This window comes from Myotis myotis, unplaced genomic scaffold (genome assembly GCF_014108235.1).
Source record: "Myotis myotis isolate mMyoMyo1 unplaced genomic scaffold, mMyoMyo1.p scaffold_m19_p_65, whole genome shotgun sequence".
NCBI lineage: Eukaryota > Metazoa > Chordata > Mammalia > Chiroptera > Vespertilionidae > Myotis > Myotis myotis.
Window position 1 is genome coordinate 5,010 of NW_023416374.1, and position 21,582 is coordinate 26,591.

Below are 21,582 nucleotides of genomic sequence, written 5' to 3' on the forward strand. Positions count from 1 at the left end.
AGGAGACAATAGCAATACAATTTAGAAAACTAAATAGCCCAAGAATGAGTGGAAGTTAATTTAGATTCCCAAGACTCATGGTCAACCTAAGTTGGCAGAGGGAAAAACTGAAACCAATCATATTTGCCTTATAAATCCTCAAAAAAGCCAAGAACCGGCAATACCAGGTAGCTCTAGAAATTGGGATATAGGCTGAAAAAATAGGATGATTATTGCTGAGATGTAATTCTCCCAATGGATGCTGTTCACCGTGGGACACAAAGCAGATAATTTCTGAATAAAGTAGCATTTACATAAGGGAAAACATTCCTAGCATTTCTCAGGAAATTTGTGTTTATTTGAATCCCAAATCCTGAGGAAAGTTATTTATAAAGTAAGGACACAAAAAATAAATTTTTCTTAAGTATTAAACCTCAGCAGTTAATATTTTGGGATGCCATTGGTTCTAAGAGCTCCACTGACATCCAATGGAAAGCAAAAGCAGCCATGCAGACACACTGAATAGAATGTAGAGGTGCACATTTCTGGGAACTAAGACAGGAGCATTTAAGAAAAAAATTATGATCTAAGCATCAGACTTACTTCTAGCTGTTGTTATATATATGTTTATATGTTCTTCCTGTTGCTAATAGTGAGTTATAAATAGAACGAGTATTAAGGTTATGTGCATATTATATTTCATATAGATCCTATGAGCAGACAACAAGTTTGGGAGTAAAATAAATCTATAAATTAGCAGTTACAACATGTTACTCTGTTTAGTACTGTTAACCTTGCTCTGATTTTTCAAGTTCTGTATGTACCGTAGAGTCAATGTCCAGAGATTCTGTGCCATATTAAAGCTTAGTCCCAGTCCTGCGTTTGGTGAGTTTAACTTGTGTTCCCAGCTGCAGTTTGTTGCTTTGCTGCTGTACCCAGGCTCCTGCTTGGAGCCTGCTTGAGGCATTGGCCATGCGGCTGCTAAGGCCATATGGCTATGGAGAGCGCTTGGGTGGGGTGAGCATGGGTGAGCACAGGTCTGGAGCTAGAGAGCGAGAGCTTTGTTCTCCTGGGTTTTAACCAGAAGCCTTTCAAAATAACCAAATATCTTCCCAAGATTTCGTAGGCTTGCATTGGGGTCCACCCCCTAACCAATTATCTTTTTCCCAGGTTAGACCGACAAGCCTCCATGATCCAGCACCTCCCCCTCAGCCATTTTGACTTACTGAGTATGTCTTAATCTCCTGTCCCCCTCTCCCATACACACAATCCAGTACAGGACTGGGGAAGGGAGGGGTGTTAATCCCCTTGGAGGAACAATGCCACAATTTCTTGGGGTGTGAAGCTGTAGCTTCCCGATGAAGCAAACAGGCCTTTGCTTCCCAGCTGATTGTGGGTAACAATGTTTGGCCTTCCCTTTGCTCTCTTTCTTTTAGTAATTAGCTAACAGTGGTAACACTTCAGTTCACCTGCCTATGTGCCTGCTTCTAGCATATTAAGATGAACCATGGTTTTGGCAATTTGGCGGGGTAGTGTAGAGCAAATAATTCACTTTGATAGACTCAGCTGGTAAGACAGAGCCCAATGCCAGGAGTAATACAATACAGAATAATACACAGTGGAGTCCAGCAGCATAGACGGCCATTCATGGCAGTGACGCCTCCATTTGCAGGCCCACTTCCTGTGGCTCCCCACCAGCTCTCCACAGTGCCGCAGCTCTTGTTTCTGCCGCGGCCTTTGCTTGCTGTTTTTACGGATCTGAAGCCCTTCTCCCACTCCTTCACCTTTTTCTTACTCGGAGTCAGTTTCCTTTGCTGATCTCCAGACAGGGCTGACCACGTCCTTGGTGTTGCTTCCTCCCCTGGTACACCCTCTGGTCACACTGACCAGGCTTCTGCTCGCCTCTAGGCACCTTTGTGCAAATTAGAAAAAGGCACCCACAGCTTCTTCAAGACACTTCAGAGAACTTCCAATTGTTAGAAAACCATCTTAATAAATACAGGGCGGGGCAAAAGTAGGCTTACAGTTGTTCATATGGAAAATAATACATTAATAAGTAATAATACAAGCGTAAACTCTGTGTTGCCCCTACTCACGACTGTAAACGTACTTTTTGCCCCATTTGTATATGAGTCTAACTTGTTACCCTGTCCGTGGCACCCTGGTAGGGTTGTGACATGCCCAGTTGCACAGATGTATCTCATGGTTGTATTATAATTATAGTGAATTATCTGGATTCCCCTCCTCACTGTTTGAAAGCCCGCAACAACCAAAAGCAAAAGAAAGAATAAAGGTACATATACATGCCACATTCTTGTCCGGAAAAATAGCAGGGAGGGCATACCTGACAAGGCTTTTGCATGAATATATTGTAATTCAGAGACACATGATTTTTTTTGACATTTCAGTATTTCTGAAATCAATGGGTATCTTAAAGTCAGTATATCATGGTTGAAAGCACAGTCCCTGGAGATAGACCACCTGGGTCTGAATCCCAGTTCTACCACTTACACACTTATTTGTGTGACGTGAGGTATGTTACTTTAACCTCTCTGGAGATGATAACAATGGTTCCTACTTCGTGGGATCGTTATGAGAATTAAATGATTATATGTACAGTGCTTACAATAATACCAGGCTCCTAATAGTAAGAGATACAAATATTCACTGTTATTATCAATATTATTAAAGGCTATGTATATATTTATTTCTTTTTAACCCTGAAAAGCTGTTTTTAATCCATGGTGTACAGCTTATATTGATAGCATCTTGTTTCGGTGGGCTGCTCACAGGCCCATGATTGTGTGCACTGAGGTCACACGCCCACTGCCACTTCAGTGCGCCCTCCCCTGCCCACATTAGTCTTCTGGTGGCTGGCTTTGGATTTTCTTCCTTAAGGGTAGAAGAGAAAGAGGAAAACTAGGGCCCTTTATAGACAAGGCTTGTTTTAGAGGTTAAACTTAACTTCATGTTCACGTTCTAAGGCTTGGATTGGTAATAAATCTTGGCTCTATAAAATTAGACACCAGAGAGAATTGGGTTTGAAAAAGTGATTTTAATGTAAAATCATTTTCTAATTGCAGGGCAAATTTCCTTTGATGATTTTCAAGAAAACCGTGTTACACAGTGGCAAAAGGTAATGAATGTTCCTGGCCAGGTTCCCCACTAGAATCCTCCAGGATACCCTGAAGTTAGACAGTAGATGAAAATTGCTGCCTGAATAGCTGTGGGTTTCTCCTGGTCATTCATTTTCACTTGTGGTTGTAACTGCACATGAAGGATAGGGTGGCTGTTCTCTGCAGTGTTCCAGGATGTCCTTTATTCCATGCCTCCTGCTAACTTTAGGAACTACAATCTGGTGAGGAACTCTGCAGAGCTCTTGCTCATTGTCCTACTCTGTTGAGGGCGCTTTCAAATTAGGCAAGGTCTGACTAATGCATTCGTTGGAGATGTTCTGACCATTTTCATTATTAGACTAAATGTTTATTTCCAGATTACATTACTTTATTGACTTTACATTAAACTTTGATAAATATTCTTGCATGCTACATTGCACCAGCTGAAACTCTTACAGCAGTTTTTGTACATTTGAGTTTCAGCTGCCTTTTTTTAGTTAAACAAAACTATATAATACATGGATAAGCGAAAACTTTACCTTGCCTCATTTTATAAGTTGATCAAAATTCTTTATATACATAAACCTGGATTCAAGGTTATTTCTGTATGAAACTAGTCAATTTTAAGACTACTTAAGGGTCTGTTTAATTGTAGGTTTCCAGAAAGAATATTCACACGAGGATATTCTTTTCCAACAGGCCTTCTTATGCATTCATTTACTGTCACATTTCTGGAAATAATAAGTAGACAGTTTTTATTACTCTCCATATTCTAGAAGTCAGAGAAGCAGACAGTAAGAATGTGTTTACCTTAACTCACAGATTCAGCATTATACCCAGTTCTACACTGTAATGCCTCCCACTCCATTAGGCTACATAAAGGCTTTGTTTTCTAAAGAAGCTCATAAAATCTAAGGTTAAGTGTTCAGGACATAAATGCTTATGGTCATTTTTTCCTTTACCTAAACTTGGAATTTCCATGTCAGCTCAAATCAATCAATCTCTCTCTCCCTCTCTCTCTCTCTCTCTCTCTCTCTCTCTCTCTCTCTCTCTCTCTCTCTCTTTTGAGAAATGTCAGCCAAGACAAAGATGAATTTTTCTCACCTAGGGTAAGGATGTCCTCATGCTGCTTGAGCAGTCACAGCAAACTAGAAGCCCGCAGAAAGAATCTGAATCACAGATGTATTTTGTTAGTTTTTTTTAATTGGTTACAAAATTTTAGAATTTAGGCAATTTCACAGGAAAAACCATTTGAAAAATTGGAAGACTCATTCAGACTTGGCCCACATGACTGCTCTCATTTGTGTGAGTTTTTCTAGCCATTTGGGCTTTTGAATGATAAGCCCTGATGTAAACCCATATACTGCTTTGTTTTATGGTTGAGTATTTCACAGCTTTGAGTCAGGTTGAATGGTCTCCGAGAAGGAGGAGGTTTGGCCGCATCAGGCCTACATGTTGCTCTTAGCCGACCCAGACCTTCAGGGGACAGGAGTTATGCAAGGGTTGGATATGGTACTCTGAATTGGCTGAGTTGACTCTTCTCTGTCTGTTCATTCAGCCTGAAAGTCATGCCCACAGCTTCCTCATCCCCAGGGAAGGACATTTTTCCTGATATGAAAGAAAAGCAGTCAGTGGCTACCCATTCAATGGCTTATACGATCAGCTATTGCCACAAAAGGAGCCAGCATGACACAAAGTAGCTATGATTTTTGGCCAGGCAACATTTGTCACACAAGTTGGGGTTCTGTCTGTCAAGACAGCAGGGCTAATGCTTGCTCTGTGCTCAGCCACTACCCCCATAGCATGGGTCCTGGATTGGGGCCACCCTCAGAAGGACACTTGCTTTGGCTCCAGAACCAGCCCTGGCATTCTGACTGGAAGCAAAGGGGGAAAGATGGCCTTGTCTCCTTGTAGGCTTCCTCCTTGCTTTTCTTTCCTTTTGGGCCCAATCTAGACCAACAAAGCCCTTCACGCAAACCTGAGTGTAACAATAAATTTTAATCTTTTTTTTTTAGGCTCTAGGAAGCAGGATGCCACAAGTGCCTCTGGGAAAAGTGATCCTTTATACCAGTGTGATGACTAGTGGGGGCTGTGCCCTTGTGTATTACCTTACACAAAGTAAGTATCCAGCAAACTGCCTGAGGCATGGCCTCTTCCTAGTTCTCTTCCCCTGTTCCTCAATCATAGGAAATACTTCACAAGCTCTCTGCAGATTAGAACTGTTTTTAGAAACCAGTACACCATTCCATTCCTGTGGCCTACTTCTTATCCTATAATCTCAGTTTTTTAGGAGCCACAAGTGCAAATAAAAGTGTTGCTGGTGGAAATGGGTCCTTGCACGAGAATAGCATTTCCATGAACCCATGTAGGAGTATGAGGCCTGGTGGTAAGATTTATTTGGGTAGAAATACAAGGCAACCCTCAGGTTCCCAGTGTCTCATCTCTGTCCATCTCCATGAAAATGTTTAGCCTTGTCTTCATTAACCCCAGTAAAAAGTCCCGTATCCAAAAGTTCTGTCCCATGTCGAAGCTTAGTCCAGTTTCGGCCATATCTGTCCTCATCCAGCTAGTGTAGGTTGTTCTCGGATGCTCTCTGGCTGATGATGCCAGTGGTTGGAGTCTGCACAACTGCTGGCTGCATGGCTGCTATGGAGAGAATGCCAAACAAATGGGGTGTGTGTTACCAAGCAAGAGAGAGAGTGCAAGAGATTTGTTAAATAAGCTTGGGTTGTATTATCTCGGGCTTGGGAAGGACAAGAAACCCTTTTAAAATAACCAATGAGCCCTAACTGGTTTGACTCAGTGGATAGAGCATCGGCCTGCAGACTCAAGGGTCCCAGGTTCAATTCCGGTCAAGGGCATGTACCTTGGTTGCGGGCACATCCCCAGTGGGGAGTGTTCAGGAGGCAGCTGATCGATGTTTCTCTCTCATCGATGTTTCTAACTCTCTATCCCTCTCCCTTCCTCTCTGTAAAAAATCAATAAAATATATATTAAAAAAAAAAATAACCAATGAACTTTCCCAGTCTTTTGCTTCTGCTGGTTTCATCTCCCTAACCAATCCATTTTCTAGATTTTTTTGTAGGGGCTGTGTCCCTTATCCAATCTGATCCTCTTTCCAGGCTAGAAAGACAGGTCTTTATGGTTTCAATCTTAGTCCTTCTGTGCATGCCTCATAGTAGAATCACCTCCCCCTGTACAGTCTTGGCTTCTGCTAGGCATGCGTCCAGCAGAGGAATTTCTTCTTTATTGTTCTGTCCCACCTCTAGTAATCCAGAGGGAATGGATCGATTATTCCCTGGGGAATGTGTGAAGCTATAGCTTTCTAGTGAAGCAGGCCCAACATTGGATTCAACTTATCAGTTTATTAGGCTTCATAATGTCTAATTCCCTTTGTTCTCTTCTTTTATTAATATCTTGCTACTTACACTAACATATCCCCCCCTGAAGAACCTTGGTCCTTATAACTTTATAAGGGTAATAAATGGATGGAGATCTCATCTTTATAACATCTTCTTGTTGTCAGAGAGCATAGTGCTGCCGGTCCACAGACCCAGAGATTCTTCCTATCTGCCAGAGAAAGAAAGGAGCAAAAAGGGGGAGACCACACACAGGGAAAAGGGGTTATTATAAAGTTCAGGTTAGGCTGTGGCTGTCCTTGGGAGGTGGCAGATGTTATATCTAGGGGATGGTGTTTTTGGACAGGCTGGCATTCTATTCTAGAGGTGACAAATTTGACAAAAAGGTTAAAAAGGCTTAGTTCAAAAATGAGGAGAAATATAGCAACTAAAGGGGTGGTGAGTGGTAAGAACCAGATGATAGAAGGAGTGTTCCAAATTAAATTGGAGGAGGAGCTTCCCTGGAGAAAGGTGTGACTCACGTTTGAATCTCTCTTGTTTATCATACTTAAATTGAAATTAGGCTAAAGGGAACATTCTAAGATTTCCCTTCTGAAGCAGCCTTTCCTGTCTGTACAACTTGGGCAGAAAAGGGAAAGCAGTTTCAAGTGAATCTGATAGACTGCTTTATTCTTCACTGACACAACAATTTAGTCCTGACAATAAGTCAATACAGCCAAACCTGAGTCTCATTTTCAGATGTGGTGATGAGATGGGCTTTCAAAGTGAGACCCATACTGTGTAAACAAACCATTTGGTAAGTAATGTCATAGACACATAAGCTATGAAAACAGAAGGAAGAAAAAAAATACAGCGGTTAATGAACACTGCTAATCATAAGTCAATTTCTGAGTCTGTAAGACTGCCAGCAGAAAAGATTTCTAGTCCTGTCCAGATAGCTCAGTTGGTTGGAATGTTATCCCATACACCAAAAAGTTACAGGTTTGATTCCTGGTAAGGGCATAGGTTTCAAGTTTGATTCCCAGTTGGAGCACATACGGGAGGCATACAATCAATGTTTCTCTCTCACTTCCTCTCTCTACAACCAACAAACGTATCCTTGGGTGAGAATTAAAAAAAAAAGAGAGGGAGAGATTCCAAAATGGTGATAGAGTAAGTGGAAGCTACACTGATACTCTGCCAGGAACAAACTGGAAATACAACTAAAGTATAGAAAAACCACTCTGAAAAGTCAATGAAGACTAACTGGAGAGAACCCTGACAACTAAGGATGGAAAGTGGAGACTGCATAGAGACTGGTAGGAAGTGTGGAGGCATGAAAGGGCTGGCCAGGCTCCCACAGACAGCAGCTGAAGTTCCTGATGGATATCTCAGCTATAGAGGGTTCCCACTGAGAACTCTGGGGTCTAAACCAGTTGGGCTCCCCAGCCAGCGCATCAGAACTGAGAAAGGTGTGCACATAACATCTGGTTGTGAAAAGAAGCAGGGCTTATTTCTGCCAGGGAGAGAAGACTGGAAATGCAGGTACCTCTTAAAGGGCCAACCCACAAAATTTCATGTGTAGCCACTCAACTTGAGCTCTGGCAGAGGGAGGGCAGAGTGGACTGAAGCTGTGTGAGCAGAAGCCAGGTTTGGGACCTCTGGGGTTGGAGCTTGGAGTGTAGCCACCCTGGTTTTCTTTGGTCAGTCATTCCCTCACACTGGAGAGGAATCTTTCTCCGGTTAACCTTTGCTATTCAGGAAGTTTTTGCCTTGGAGGAAGGCAGCAGTTGCCCCACCCTGTTGGAAGACCTATTGCCCTACCCTGTGGTATATAGCCTGAGGCTAATCAAAACTAAGTGTCATTGGGACTGCAGGCAGTGGTGGGTCTCTGCAGGCTTTGGGTCTTTGCCTGTTCTAATCCAGGGCTAGGAAAAGCAGACCCTGGTGCACATCTTGGTCCTTTCCAAAGGCATCCAGCCCAATAGAGGTAGCCACCAGCTGTTGATACCTGATAGCTCCAAACAGAATACTCAGGTACAGTAGCAGCATCTGACATTGTCCTGCACTAGTGATTGGGACTCATACCAGATCACTAATACAGAGACACAAACCCAAACAGGCAGTCAAAATGGGGAGACAAAAATACAAGGCCCAAATGAAATAACAAGAGAATCTCCAGAAGAAGAGGTAAATGAAATGGAGATAGAAATTTATCAGACATAGAGTTTAGAATAATAATGGCAAAGATGCTCAACAGCATGATAAAATATATAGTAACTATAAAGAATGACATAGCACTAAGAAAGCACATAGTGGAAGGAATAAGCGGTGGGTTAGGGGAAGCCTATGATGGGATCAGTGAATTAGAACATGGGAGAAAAAAATCAATCAGAGAACCAAAAAGAAAAAACAAGGAAAAAACAGGTGGACAGCTTAAGGGAGCGGGGATACCATGAAACATAACAAATTCACATAATAGGAGTGTCAGAAGGAGAAGAAAGTGAGCAAGAGGTAGAGAACTTATTTGAAGAAATAATGGCAGAAAACTTCCCTAACATGGTGAAGAAAAAAGTCACACAAATCCAGGAGGCAGAGTCCCAAACAAGAAGGACCCAAACAGGCCCATGCCCAGACACATCATAATGAAAATTCCAAAAATTAAAGACAAAGAGAAAATTCTAAAGGCAGAAAGAGAAAAGCAATTTGTTACTTACAAAGGAGCTCCCCTAAGACAGACACCTGATTTCTCATCAGAAACTACAGGCCAGTAGGGAATGGCATGAACTATTCAAAGTAATAAAAACCAAGGATCTGAAACCAAGATTTTTATATTCAGCAAGGCCATCATTCAAAATAGATGGTAATATAAAAAACTTCCCAGAAAAAAAAAAGCTAAAGGAGTTTATCACCACCAAAACCAGCACTGCAAGAAATGCTAAAGGGCCTGCTGTAATGAGAAAAAATATATAGGGAGAGAAACATAGGCATAAAGAATTAAAATGGCAATAAATAATTACCTATCAATAATAACTTTAAGTGTAAGTGTCCAATCAAAAGATATACTAGTAGGTTAGCTGAATGGATATACAAACATGACCCAATTATATGCTGTCTACAAGAGACCCACCTCAGAACTAATGACTCACACAGGATGAGAGTGAAGGGATGCAACATTTTTTCAGGCAAATGGAAAAAAAAAAAAGCTGGGGTAGCAATACTCATATTTGACAAAATCTATACTAATAAAAGGGTAATATGCTAATTAGACCAGACATCTTCCGAAAGTCCTTCCGGATAAAGCTAGGGTGGCAGGCCCGAGGCAGAGGCGGATAGGGGTGAACAGGCTGGCAGGGGAGAGCAGTTAGAGGTGACCAGGCCGGCAGGAGAGGGCAGTTAGGGGCAATCAGGCAGGCAGGCAGGCAGGTGAGCGGTTAGGAGCCAGCAATTCCAGATTGCGAGAGGGATGTCCAACTGCTGGTTTAGGCCCAATCCCACAGGCATATCTATACTAATAAAAGGGTAATATGCTAATTAGACCGGCCATCTTCTAGACATCATTCCAGATGTTCTTCCGGACAAAGCCAGGGTGGCGGGGCCAAGGCATAGGCGAATAGGGGCTATAGCTTTCCAGTTAAGCAGGCTCAATATTGGATTCAGCTTCCCAGTTTGCTAGGCTTCTTAATGTCTGGTTCCCTTTGCTCCCTTCCTTTATTAATATCTAGCTACCTATACTAACAAAAACACCCCGATTTCTCTCCATAAGAAGCCTTGCAAAAAGCAAGATGGGCGTTCACTCCAGAGCGTACACAGGAGGTCCAAGATGGTTGAGATTATGTAAAGAGAGGTACCAGATGGTTCACAGGTGGGGAAAACGGGCTCTATTTCTCAAGTATGCTCAGCCTGTTGGCCCTGCCATTCTTTGATGTTGGTTCAGTGGAGGAGGGACCTTGAGCAGGGACTCTGGTGAGAGCAGGAAGTAAAAGTAGAGTCCAGGCTGGCAAAATCTTGCAGTGTGGCTTCCAGCTCCACTGCATTCAAGTGTGAATTGTACAGACAAGCCATAGTTACTGAGACCAAGACAGTTATGGTCATTTAACTGCTACTGGTTGTGAAGCAGCAGCTTTTTTTCTTTTCAGAATGATTTTCTTCGAAGCTCCTCTGTGCCCTCTCAGCGTGGCTCTTCACCCGCACTCTACAGCAGTTTTGCTTTTTGCCAGGATGTTAGAATCACCAACAGATAGCCGAACAAAGCACAGTGTCTGCCACCATTCTTTCAGTTGACCAGGAGGCTCTCTCCCTAGTACCATGCAATTGTAGGGAGGTGCTTCGTGTAGTTCCTCAAAAACTTTGGGCCCAGAAGGGTACCTGAGACAGAGCAGGTTATAACTTCTCTACATGAAATGTCAGCATAAATCTGTAAACTTGAAAAAAATAGCATTTTAATGTTCTGTAATCTTGGCCTGAGGGTTTTGTTGTTAATGATGTTTTATGATCTAGTTTATGCTGGTTTATCCTGACCTTCATCTTAGTGGAAGTTCAGTCATAGATTCTGGCCCCAGCTCTAACTTGAACCAGCTGTGTCTCTTTGAGAAAATTAATGGTTCAGGACCAAAAGGAGCTTGAGAGAAGATCTGATCAAACCCCTTCAGTGGTTCTCAACCTTCCTAATGCTGCGGCCCTTGAAATACAGTTCCTCATGTTGTGACCCCCAACCGTAAAATTATTTTCGTTGCTACTTCATAACTGTAATTTTGCTACTGTTATGAATCGTAATGTAAATATCTGATATGCAGGATGTATTTTCATTGTTCGCGACCCACAGGTTGAGAACCGCTGCCAGATGAAGAAATGAGGTCAGGAAATGAGAGATGAAGAAAGTGAGGCACAGAAAGGTTAAGTCCTTAGCCCAGCATCGTCTGCCACATCCCCACAGATCCTGACTTTGATTTTGGAGTCTCTAAAATGGACAGTTTAGAATAGATTTTCCCTAATTCTCCCATCTATAAATTTCATAATTGTATCTGTTTCCATGTTGTACATAAATTGTATCATTTAACTTTCTACAGAGTCTGCCAAGTTCAATAAAGTTCAATAAAGACGACAAAAATGTAACAACTGTCTTTTCTATTTAGAAGCTTTTTCCAGGGCTTCCTATTACCAGTTGGCACTGGAGCAGCTGCATAGCCACCCTGAGGCCCTGGAAGCTCTGGGCCCTCCTCTCAACACTCACCATCTTCAGCTCATGGACAAGTACAACTTTGTGGACATTGCTGATGCCAAGGTAACGTGCTCCCCAGCAAACAAGGCTAGGTGCCTACTGAAGGACAGGAGGGGCCGCCCTAATCCGAGAGGCAGCAGGAGTAAGGATTTGGGAGAGGTACTACTTGGGACCTTCCAAAAAAAATTGGGGATTAATTTATTCTCGTGCATTTTTCTTCTTTTTAGGACAATTGATGTGGCAGGGAATGCAGTGTTTGTGCTCAAGTGCCATTTTGAACTGGTAGAGAAATGACCAGTGGTAGTTTGCCACTACGTATTTCAGCTTCGAACTTGAAATATATCTACAGCCAGTTAACTCTTATTCAAATGTAAACAACTTCTTTAAATTTTAGTTTTGAAGCTTATTTATTTACATTGATTGTCTGGAATTCCAGTCTATTTTTTCTAGTTATATTTTGTCTTCTTTCATAGTTTAGCTATTAAACCTCAGCCAAATATAAAATGCATTTGTCCTCCTGTTTAACAAATATGTGTTGAGTACATTCTGAGCTAGAAAAGTGGTTCTAAGTTGTGTGGGGAATACAGAAATGCAGAAGGCTTTCTGGGAGTTTATAGTTTAAAATTCCAGAATAAGACAGGGTGAAACAAATACTAGAGTGAAGGCCGTGAGTGGAGTGGTTAGTGGACTGGGGGCAACTAGAAGGCTGCAACCTCACCATGTGAGGTGCACACACTTGATTCTGTGGCCAGCAGGAGCTCTGAAGTATTTTGAAAATAAGGGTGTGACGCTTTGACCTAGTTTATTTTTTTGTTATTTTTATTATTATTTTTCATGGAAATAGTTTTATTTTCTTTCTTAACTATAGTAGCAATTTGTGCTCAAGGATTCTGATAAATATTTGGTCTGGTTTTAAAGCAAGGTGAATTCATTCAGATTGGGAATACCCAGGGGCTGGGAGCCTTTAGAGAGCATTGTGGCCACCTGGGTGTACAGTGGTGCGGGCATGATTCAGAGCTGTGGGCTAGAGCAGTGGTGGGCAAACTGCGGCTTGCGAGCCACATGCGGCTCTTTGGCCCCTTGAGTGTGGCTCTTCCACAAAATACCGACTTCTGCACATGGGCCACGAAATTTCACTCGCACTGTATGTGCGCACCCGCATGTGGTATTTTGTGGAAGAGCCACACTGAAGGGGCCAAAGAGCCGCATGTGTCTCGTGAGCTGCAGTTTGCCGACCACTGGGCTAGAGGAATGAGAGCTGGATATGAAAGGGGTGGTGGTTACCAGGTGATAGGACTAGGTAACAGTTTTGTAGCAGGAGAGAGGTGTGTCAGAGATGATGCTCTAATGTCTAGCATGGATGAGTGGAAAGACAGTGGTGCCATTAAGTGAGAGAGGGAACCCCAAGGAGAAAAGGGAAGAGAGTGGACGTGTATTGAGTGCCTGCTCTGTGCCTGCTAGCCTTATTTTCATTGTCTTCAACTTCCTCACACCATGTGGTGTGGCTCCTCTGTGTTTCACCATCTCTGTTCACTTGGCTGGATCCCTGCAAGCACAAGGACTCTGAATGGCCACAGATTGGGTCTGGCTATTCAGGGTGTCTCCCAGCTCAGAACACAGGGCGTGGCTGCGATGCTCAAGAAGTCTGCAAGCACCTTTGCTGAAGGCAGGTTGATGCAGCATCAGCTCTCTGCTCTGGTGATCCAGTGACTGGGACGCCAAGGTAGTTTTAGCGGGAACCTTCTCTGAAAGCTGGCCAGGCCCAGCTCTTCCTTTGGCCCAGTCTTCTAGCACATCTGGCTGCTGCTGAGAGGCTCTTCCCGCCCGCAGCCCAGGCCCTCGGTGGCTGTGTGACGGTGTTGGCTGTGGTGCCGGGCGCTGGCCTCTGCTGCTGCTGAACCCTGTGAGAGCACAGTGACAGGAGTTCAAGGCCTGCTCCTCAGAGCCTCCTCTCGACCCAGCCTTTGCTCTTCCAGTTTGTACAGTATGTGTGACATCTTGTCAGGGTTCTTCACTTCCTTTACAATCGGCTATTTATTAGGTTGCCTCTATATAACACAGGGCATCTTATCCCCAAATCCCTACTTGGAGTTTCTTTATTTCGTTCAGAGGTGAGAAGTTTCAGTTTTTCATAAGGAGCTGTCATATTGAAGGGTTTCCCCACAGTTGGGCTTGCAGTTGTGCCTCTGTGGGTGATGAGGTGCTTTACGGACTAGGTTCTTCACTGCCCAGACTTTGCCAAGAGTAAAGTAGGAGGTCTGATAAGCCAACGTGTTGGTAGTTAGAGACGATTTCACACATATACTTGGGGGGGAACCCCTCTGCTGTTCTTCAAAATCCTACTTCTGCCCTTTTACCACACATGCATCCCTTTTTTTGTTTTTCTTATGGCATGCAGAGATGCTCAATGTATGCTCTATTGCTTAATTGTATAACCCCTTGAGAAGAGCTGTGGCTTGATTCCAAAAGTAGAACTCTGAAGAATCACTTTAGTGTGACTTGGGTGTGAAGGCACCATTCCAAAGTCTGTGTCTTTAAAGTGTATTTAAATAAATGAAAGAGGATTTTGGAAAACACTAATATGTGTACCCAAGCCCTCTTTCTCTCGGTGACAGTTTGCTGTGGTTAAGATACACCATCTCTCAGCCCATGAAAGTACCTTTGCCTATCACCTGGGGCACAGGAAGGCACCCTGGGAGGCGCCTTGTGAGGGTTTCCTTGTTACAACATTGTGTCCCCTTCACTTGGCTCAAATTGTGTTTAGTTTTCATTGAGAAACAAAAGATTACATTCAATATTTTTTAAATAGTAGCATATTAGTAAACACCTACCAGCTCACTCTGAGGTTCCCAGGCTGACTCCCTAGGCTCGGGGCATGGCAGCATCCGGGCAGCACCTGGCCATGTGGGGTGAGCCCAGCCTGTGGTGGGTGACTGGTGAGGATGAGCTAACCAAGATTTCCTTGTCTTTCCCAAATGAGCCTTTACATTTTTCTTAAGATCTGTTCTTTACGGCCCAGGTTAAAATGTGTACCAATTTGCTGGTAATAGTTTCCCCTTTTAAACAGTGGACTTTTTTTCCCCTTCTACTTTATTGTGAAAAGTTTTAAACATACAGAAAAAAATAAAAGAATGTATGCTGCGGAACCCACATAGTAGCTACCTGGATTCTACAAATAGTGTTTTGCTCTACTTGCTTTATCCCATACCTATTCATCTAGCCGTAATAAGGTTTGTCCATGAACACCTTACTATTTTAAAACATCCACATACTTGATCTTTAAATACATAAGAATGTATATCATTAACTAGAGTTTAATATTTGTGTATGGCTCTTTCTTTTTTAGGTAAAATTTACAGTCTGTGAAAAGTACAATTTAAGTGTCTTATTTGATGAATTTTAACAAGTACCCTTCAAGCCCCTTTCTAGATGTGGACTGTTCCCAGCACCTGATAGTTCACTCATGCTGTTTCCAGTTGGTCCCCTCTCACATCCGCCAGCCCGAGCGGAGGCAGTCACTTCTCTGATATCCCCCCCCCCCACCCCCCCGTGTACTTCAGCCTGTTCTAGAGTATGCAATTCCTGTTGGGTGAGGCCCTTTTCACTCAGCATGTTGTTGATACTCACCCATATTGTTGCATGTATCAGTAGTTCTTTTCTAACTGGATTTTTAAGTAATCACTGCAAGTACTCAGAGTATTGAGTTTGGCATATAAGGTCTCCTTGCTAAATAAGAGGGGGCTGCCTTTGACCTCACCAAACCATCCAAAGAGGGGCAGGACATTTGGAGGGGCCAGATAGAAAACCCAGGTGGATCCTCCAGGAAGGCTGAAGTTAGAAAATAGCCAGATTCTGCAGATAAGCACTGGTTCTTATAGGATTAGCTCTATCATTTTTTCATCTCTTGAGAGGACAGCGACATATCCAATTATATCTCTCATTTTACACTTGTAGTTGAAGATTCCTGTCTCTGGATCCAAGTCGGCAGGCCATCTCTATGTCATCTCCTCCAGGGAGGCCCCCTTTAAAAGGTATTATGGGAAAGTGGGTGGGTATGGAGGAAGGGGACCTCCTGATGGGAACAATCCTGATTCCCATTTTCATTTGTAGTTATGTAATTGTGGTAATAGGAATTACTTTTTCAAAGCTTGAAAAGTTTTACAGCCAGGACAGCAACCTGGTGCTTTGGCTCTTAGTCCAGACATTTTATCCAGTGCAGTCCACCAAATTGTCTACTTATTCTGCTGAATATGAAGAACTTGACAGTTATAGTGTAGGTCTACAATAATTTTACACTTCTAACACTACTGCCTCAATCATTACATATAAATAAAGACATGGCTTCCTATTCCAAAATCATTCAACACATTCTTTATATAAGTTTGCATACCATTAATTGGCTTTACTTGTCTGGTTGCCAAAAGCTGTATTCACTCAGTTCCTCAGGGAAGCTCTCTCAGAGGTGTTGGCTGTTTAGCCAGGATGTGTTTTAATTCCCCAACACAAAATGAGCAGGCCACCGTTAGGCTGCCCCCTCATGCCTCCCTCTCATGAGCACATTGACTCCAAAGTCTGGGATTAGTGGAGGAGCTGGCCAGGTTCCAGCCAGAATTGAAGGCCCAAGTGAATGAGGAAATGGGGAGTAAGGTGCTCCTTTTTCTCCAGGCCCCTTCAGTTTACCCATCAGTCATTCATTGGTAACTTGCCTTGAAATGATGCTGGTTAAATAATGAGAACCTATAATCAAACATAAGCCCTAGCCAGTGCGGCTCACCCTAACCATCATTCTGGTGCAGGAGGTTGCTGGTTAGATTCCTGGTCAAGGGCACATGCCCTGGTTGCAGCTTGATCCCTGGGTATGGGGTGTGCAGGAGGCAGCTAATTGATTTTCTCTCTCTCTCCCCTCCTGCTCTCCCATCTTCTTTCCCTCCCTCCCTCTCGCTTGAAAAATCAATAAACTATTCTTTAAAAATAAATAAAATGTGAAAATGTTATGTTCACCTCGTTATAACATGAATTAGTGTTTACAAAATTTAAGACAATATTCCAAACACCTGTTTTTTCCCCCCTTTTGACCGTTTGACCATGTCATTTGCCAGTGTTTTCTGGATTACTTTTGGTTTCTATCAGGTGGCACCTTCAGGAGGTCTTCTTAGAGCTCAAGGATGGTCAGCAGATTCCCGTGTTCAAGCTCAGACAGGAGAATGGTGATGAAGTAAAAGTGGAGTAAAGGTGATCAAAAAGACCCAGCTTTCTCCAAGCACGGCCTTCCCTCATCAACATGTCCCCTCTATGCTCTCGAGCCAGTTTTCCAGCCACCAGAGCGATGATTATATGTGCTGGCATATGGTAATTTTGTTTTAATTCTGATTCGACCACAATAAACACTATTGAGGTTTTATTTAATCAGACAGAAACGTTTACTATAAGTTTATAATTATTTGAAAGTTCTCTACAAAGGCACAGACTAAAAGGCATCAGTATTAATGGATGTTTGTTGATTTTTTGGTTCTCATCTCTTTTCTTTTCCTCTCCCCAAGCGCTCCTCCTACTTTTCAGCTCCGTCAGTGAGAAGATTTACTAAAGAGGTTTTTAATTTTCCATGTTGGAATGCTCAGGAAGTATAGCCTTTTGTATCCATCACTCTACCCTGAATTCATATTGTTAAGTAGCTTGTGGGCATTCTCATTTTGTAACTTATTGCTTCATTGTTGTTTTATTTTCTGATTTGTTTTTTAGTTATCAACTGTCTGCCCAAATAAAGGTTTGAAAAATAGCTGCTTTACTTAAAACATTTGGAAAGCCTAAAAAATTTGTATCAGTACATAAGCACATGTAAAATATAGGAAAGTTAGAACTAATAGGTCCTTATCCTCAGCTTTCCAAACAACTTAACCACATATTAGAGAACCAGACTTAGCTTTTTAGTAGTTTTATAAGGGGATTGTTTTAGAAAGTCAAAGATCTTCATTCCCTCTGAGCACCAGAGCCTACAAAAACTAGAGGTCAGGTACCTTTGTTTTAAAGAACTTAACATAGATGTATACATAGCCCAGGGACACAGACAATAGTGCAGTGAAGGCCTGAGGATGGAATGGGAGCAGAGTAGAGGGATTCAGTTGGGGGGTGGAGGATGGGGAGTGGGATATCTTTAATACTTGTAACAATAAAGATAAATAAAAAAAACACACACAGAGCCAATTTAACCCTCTTAGTGTTATAGGCTTCATGCAATTATAATTGTCTACAATAACAGACATGCTTGAGCTCTTTTCCTACATTCTTTTTTTTCTTTCTTTATTTTTTTGAATCTTAATTATTGACAGTATTACAGATATTCCCCTTTTTTTTCCCTATTGCCCCCTTCCACCCAGTTCCTGCCCTGCTCTGGTCCTTCACCACTCTAATGTCTGTGTCCAGAGGTAAGATCTTTGGTTAATTTCTTCCTGTTCCTCCTCCCCTCTTCTGAGATTTGTCAGTCTGTTCCTTGCTCCCATGCCTCTGATTTTATTTTATTCACCAGTTTATTTTGTTTATTAGATTTCTTGTTCTTTTATTTTGATTTTTAGGTTCAATTGTTGATAATATGTATTTGTTGCCAGTTCATAATTTTTAACTCTTCTTCTTCTTCTCCTCCTCCTCCTCCTTCTCCTTCTTCTTTCTCCTCCTCCCTCCTTCCTTTTCCTTTTCTTCCACCTTCTCCTCTCCTCCTTCTTCCTTCCTTCCTCCTCCTCCTCCTCCTCCCTCCCCTCCTCCTTCTCCTTCTCCTCCTCCTCCTCCTCCTCCTCCTCCTCCTCCTCCTCCTCCTCCTCCTCCTCCTCCTCCTCCTTCTTTTTCTCTTCCTTTCTCTTCCCCTTCCTCTTCTTAAAGAATACCCTTCAACAATTTATGAAATTTTGATTTGGTGATGATGAACTCCTTTAGCTTTTTCTTCAATTCTAAATAATAGCTTTGCTAGGTAGCATAATATTGGTGATAGATCCTTACTATTCATCACTTTGAATATTTCTTGCCACTCCCTTCTTCAAAATTTCTGTTGAGAAATCAGCTGACAGTACTGGTGCTCCCTTGTAGGTAACTGACTGCTTTCCTCTTGCTGCTTTTAAGATTCTCTCCTTGCCTTTAATCTTTGGCCTTGTAATTATGATGTGTCTTGGTGTGGGCCTCATTGGGTTCTTCTTGTTTAGGACTCGCTGTGCTTTTCAGACTTGTAAGTCTGTTTTTTTTTCACCAGGTAGGAGAAGTTTCCTGTCATTATTTCTTCAAATGGGTTTTCAATATCTTTGTCTCTCTTCTCCTTCTGGCACCCCCATAATGGGAATGTTGGTATGCTTGATGTTGTCCCAGAAGCTCCTTACACTATCTTCATATTTTTGGATTCTTTTTGCTCTTCTGATTGGGTGTTTTTTGCTTCCTCTTATTCCAGATTGTTGGTTTGATTCTCAGAATTCCCAACTCTACTGTTGAATTCCTGTAACTTATTTTTATTTCAGTACTTTAGCATGTCTTTGACATTCTCACTAAGATCCTTGAAAGTCTCATTAAGATCCTGGAGTAACCTTGTAACCATGGTTTTGAACTCTGTATCCAGTACTTTGCTTGCTTCCATTTCTGACATATTTCTTTGTCTCTGCATTTTGGCTGCTTCTCTGAGTTTGTTTCTATGTATTAGGTAGAACTGCTTTGTCTGTGTCCTGTAGGGCCTAGTGGCTCAGCCTCTACAGTCACCTGAGCTGAGCTCTCCAAGGTGCACCCCTGTGTTGGCTGTGTGCACAGTCTTGTAGTTAAGCCTTGATTGTTGTTGGCATCACTGGGAGGAATTGACCTCTAGGCCAATTGGCTGTGAGAACCAGCTGCAACTATAGTGGAAGAGCAGCTGTGCAGGAGATACCCCTATGGAGCAGGACCTGCTTCAGTGGGGCTTTGGTGCTCACTGAGTCTGCCTCTGGAGTGTGTCACTTGTGGATGTGCAGAGTTGTAATGTGCTATGGTCTGAAGCTGTCTACTGGGTGCACTGGCTCTAGGGCCTCCAAGGAGGTGCAAAGTCAGCCACTACCTGAGGCCACCTGGCAGGAGCTACTGAGAGATCTACAGATGCCAGCTATTTGTATTGAGATTGGAAGTTCCCAGGCAAGGCCCAGCTGTGAAGCAAGACAGGTTGGTGTTAGTACTGGGTCAGGGGCCCTTTTACTGATAGGTTTGGGGCATGCTGCAGCTTGTTTATTTTAGCAAAGTCTGAAGCCTGAGGCAGGACAGGCCATGCATATGGAAAAACTGCTGCAAAGAGCTTGGAAGGGGCTGAAAATTGGATGGGGTGGGGGTCTCGGAATCCCCAGGGTGAAGCAAGCAGGCTGATGGAGATTCAGATATGGCTGCCAGTCAGCCCTGCAGCAGGAAAGGTCCCAGCAGGAATAATGACCCCTATGCCCCCGCCGGCTACCCGTCTGGGAGAAAGCCATCTCCGAGTTCCTGCCCTGATGCCAGACAATCCAGTTTCTCCCCGTATGTGTCTGAGTCCCTGCCTAATTTGGCTCAAGTAGTGACAGGGGCCTGGGACCCATTGTGTCTGGTTTCACTTTGAAAAAGAAACAATGGAAGAGTAACTGAAATAAATAAAAGTAGTTAAGGAAAGCAAACAAACAGCAAGGAGATGTAGATAGGAAACAGGATGGAAGCTATAATCCCCTAATGTACCTTCTTTTTTAGTTTTGACTTTGAAATCATGTGTTTAATTTTGAGAAATTAAATTACAAAGAAAAATGTTTAAAATATTGAAATAAACAAACCATATAGAGAATAAATATTTCAAGTGACTTTAAAACAGTTCTGACTCAACATCCTTGGTGGGATATATTCTCGTAGCAAAGAGAAACCCCAGAAGTCTTAAACTACATTCAGTAGTCTAGTGTTAGTGCATATACACACACACACACTTTCTCTCTACAGTAGTGACTCCCTTCTCAACAGAGAGAAATCTTCTAGCTCTAGAATTTTGAACTGTAAAAGCAAGAAACCCTACTAACTAGAGTTCAATATATTTTCGCATTTTAAACATAAAATTTAAATACACCAGTCTTAAAGTGTACAACTGTATTTCCATAAATGCTTGCACCCATATAATCCATAGATTTATAAAGATAGCAATTATTTCACCCATTGTTCCAGAAAATTCTCTTGGACTCTTTTCTAGTCAAGCCCCTGCTCTTCCTCAGCCCCCATAAATTTATTTTTGGTGCTTGGGATTTGCTTGAAAATACTCCAAATGTTCATGAATTTAGATGACAAAATTGTAATTGTTGAAGCTGGTTGATGGATACATGGGGGTTTCTTTTACTATTTACTTTTGTGAATTTTAGTCAATGTCCATTTTTATTTTATGTTATAGTGTTACTTCAAGGTTAGCCTCCTTTGCTGAGTAAGAGGCCACTAAAACTTTCTTTATGCTCCTTCATGTATTATTCTAATAGACCTTGAGGTTTTAAAGTGATAAGTTAAAAAGGTATCAGGACATCTCAGGTGAAAAAGACACACAGTGTGTGATTCCATTCATGTGAAATGTCCAGAACAGGCAAATCCACAGAGACCAAAAGTGAGTGAGTAGTTGAGGGGCTTGGGGAGCAGTAAAGGGAGTCACTGCTTATGGGTTTTCTCTTGTAATGATGGAATGTTCTGGAATTACAGGTGCTGGTTGTATTATACTCTGTACTAAAAAAACCACTGAATTATACACTTTACTAGTAAAAGGGTGAATTATATTGTGTGTAAATTATATCTCAATAAATATGTTATAAAATCATTTTAAAACCAATAAATAAATACTAGGTGTACCAGTTAATAATGGTAGATTTTATAATCAAAGAAAACATGAGAATTTCAAGAGAAACATCCAAAGTGCTTTATTCAAAGTAATGTTCATTGCTAGCTATAC

The 21,582-nt window shown here is 42.2% G+C and overlaps 1 protein-coding gene across 3 annotated transcripts; it reads left to right on the forward strand.

Annotated features, from left to right (window-relative positions):
• Positions 1-1,150: 1,150 nt before the first annotated feature.
• On the forward strand, positions 1,151-17,430 carry LOC118659664 (cytochrome c oxidase assembly factor 1 homolog). 3 transcript variants are annotated; one of them, XM_036315916.1, is made up of 6 exons: positions 1,151-1,208; positions 3,063-3,115; positions 5,111-5,213; positions 11,569-11,717; positions 15,609-15,685; positions 16,754-17,430. In XM_036315916.1, the coding sequence occupies exons 1-6, from the start codon at positions 1,169-1,171 to the stop codon at positions 16,863-16,865; spliced, it is 534 nt and encodes a 177-aa protein (XP_036171809.1). In that variant the 5' UTR covers positions 1,151-1,168; the 3' UTR covers positions 16,866-17,430. The 3 variants fall into 3 exon arrangements, with proteins under 3 accessions (XP_036171809.1, XP_036171811.1, XP_036171810.1); XM_036315918.1 differs by having other exon boundaries at positions 16,785-17,430; XM_036315917.1 differs by having other exon boundaries at positions 11,572-11,717.
• Positions 17,431-21,582: the final 4,152 nt, after the last annotated feature.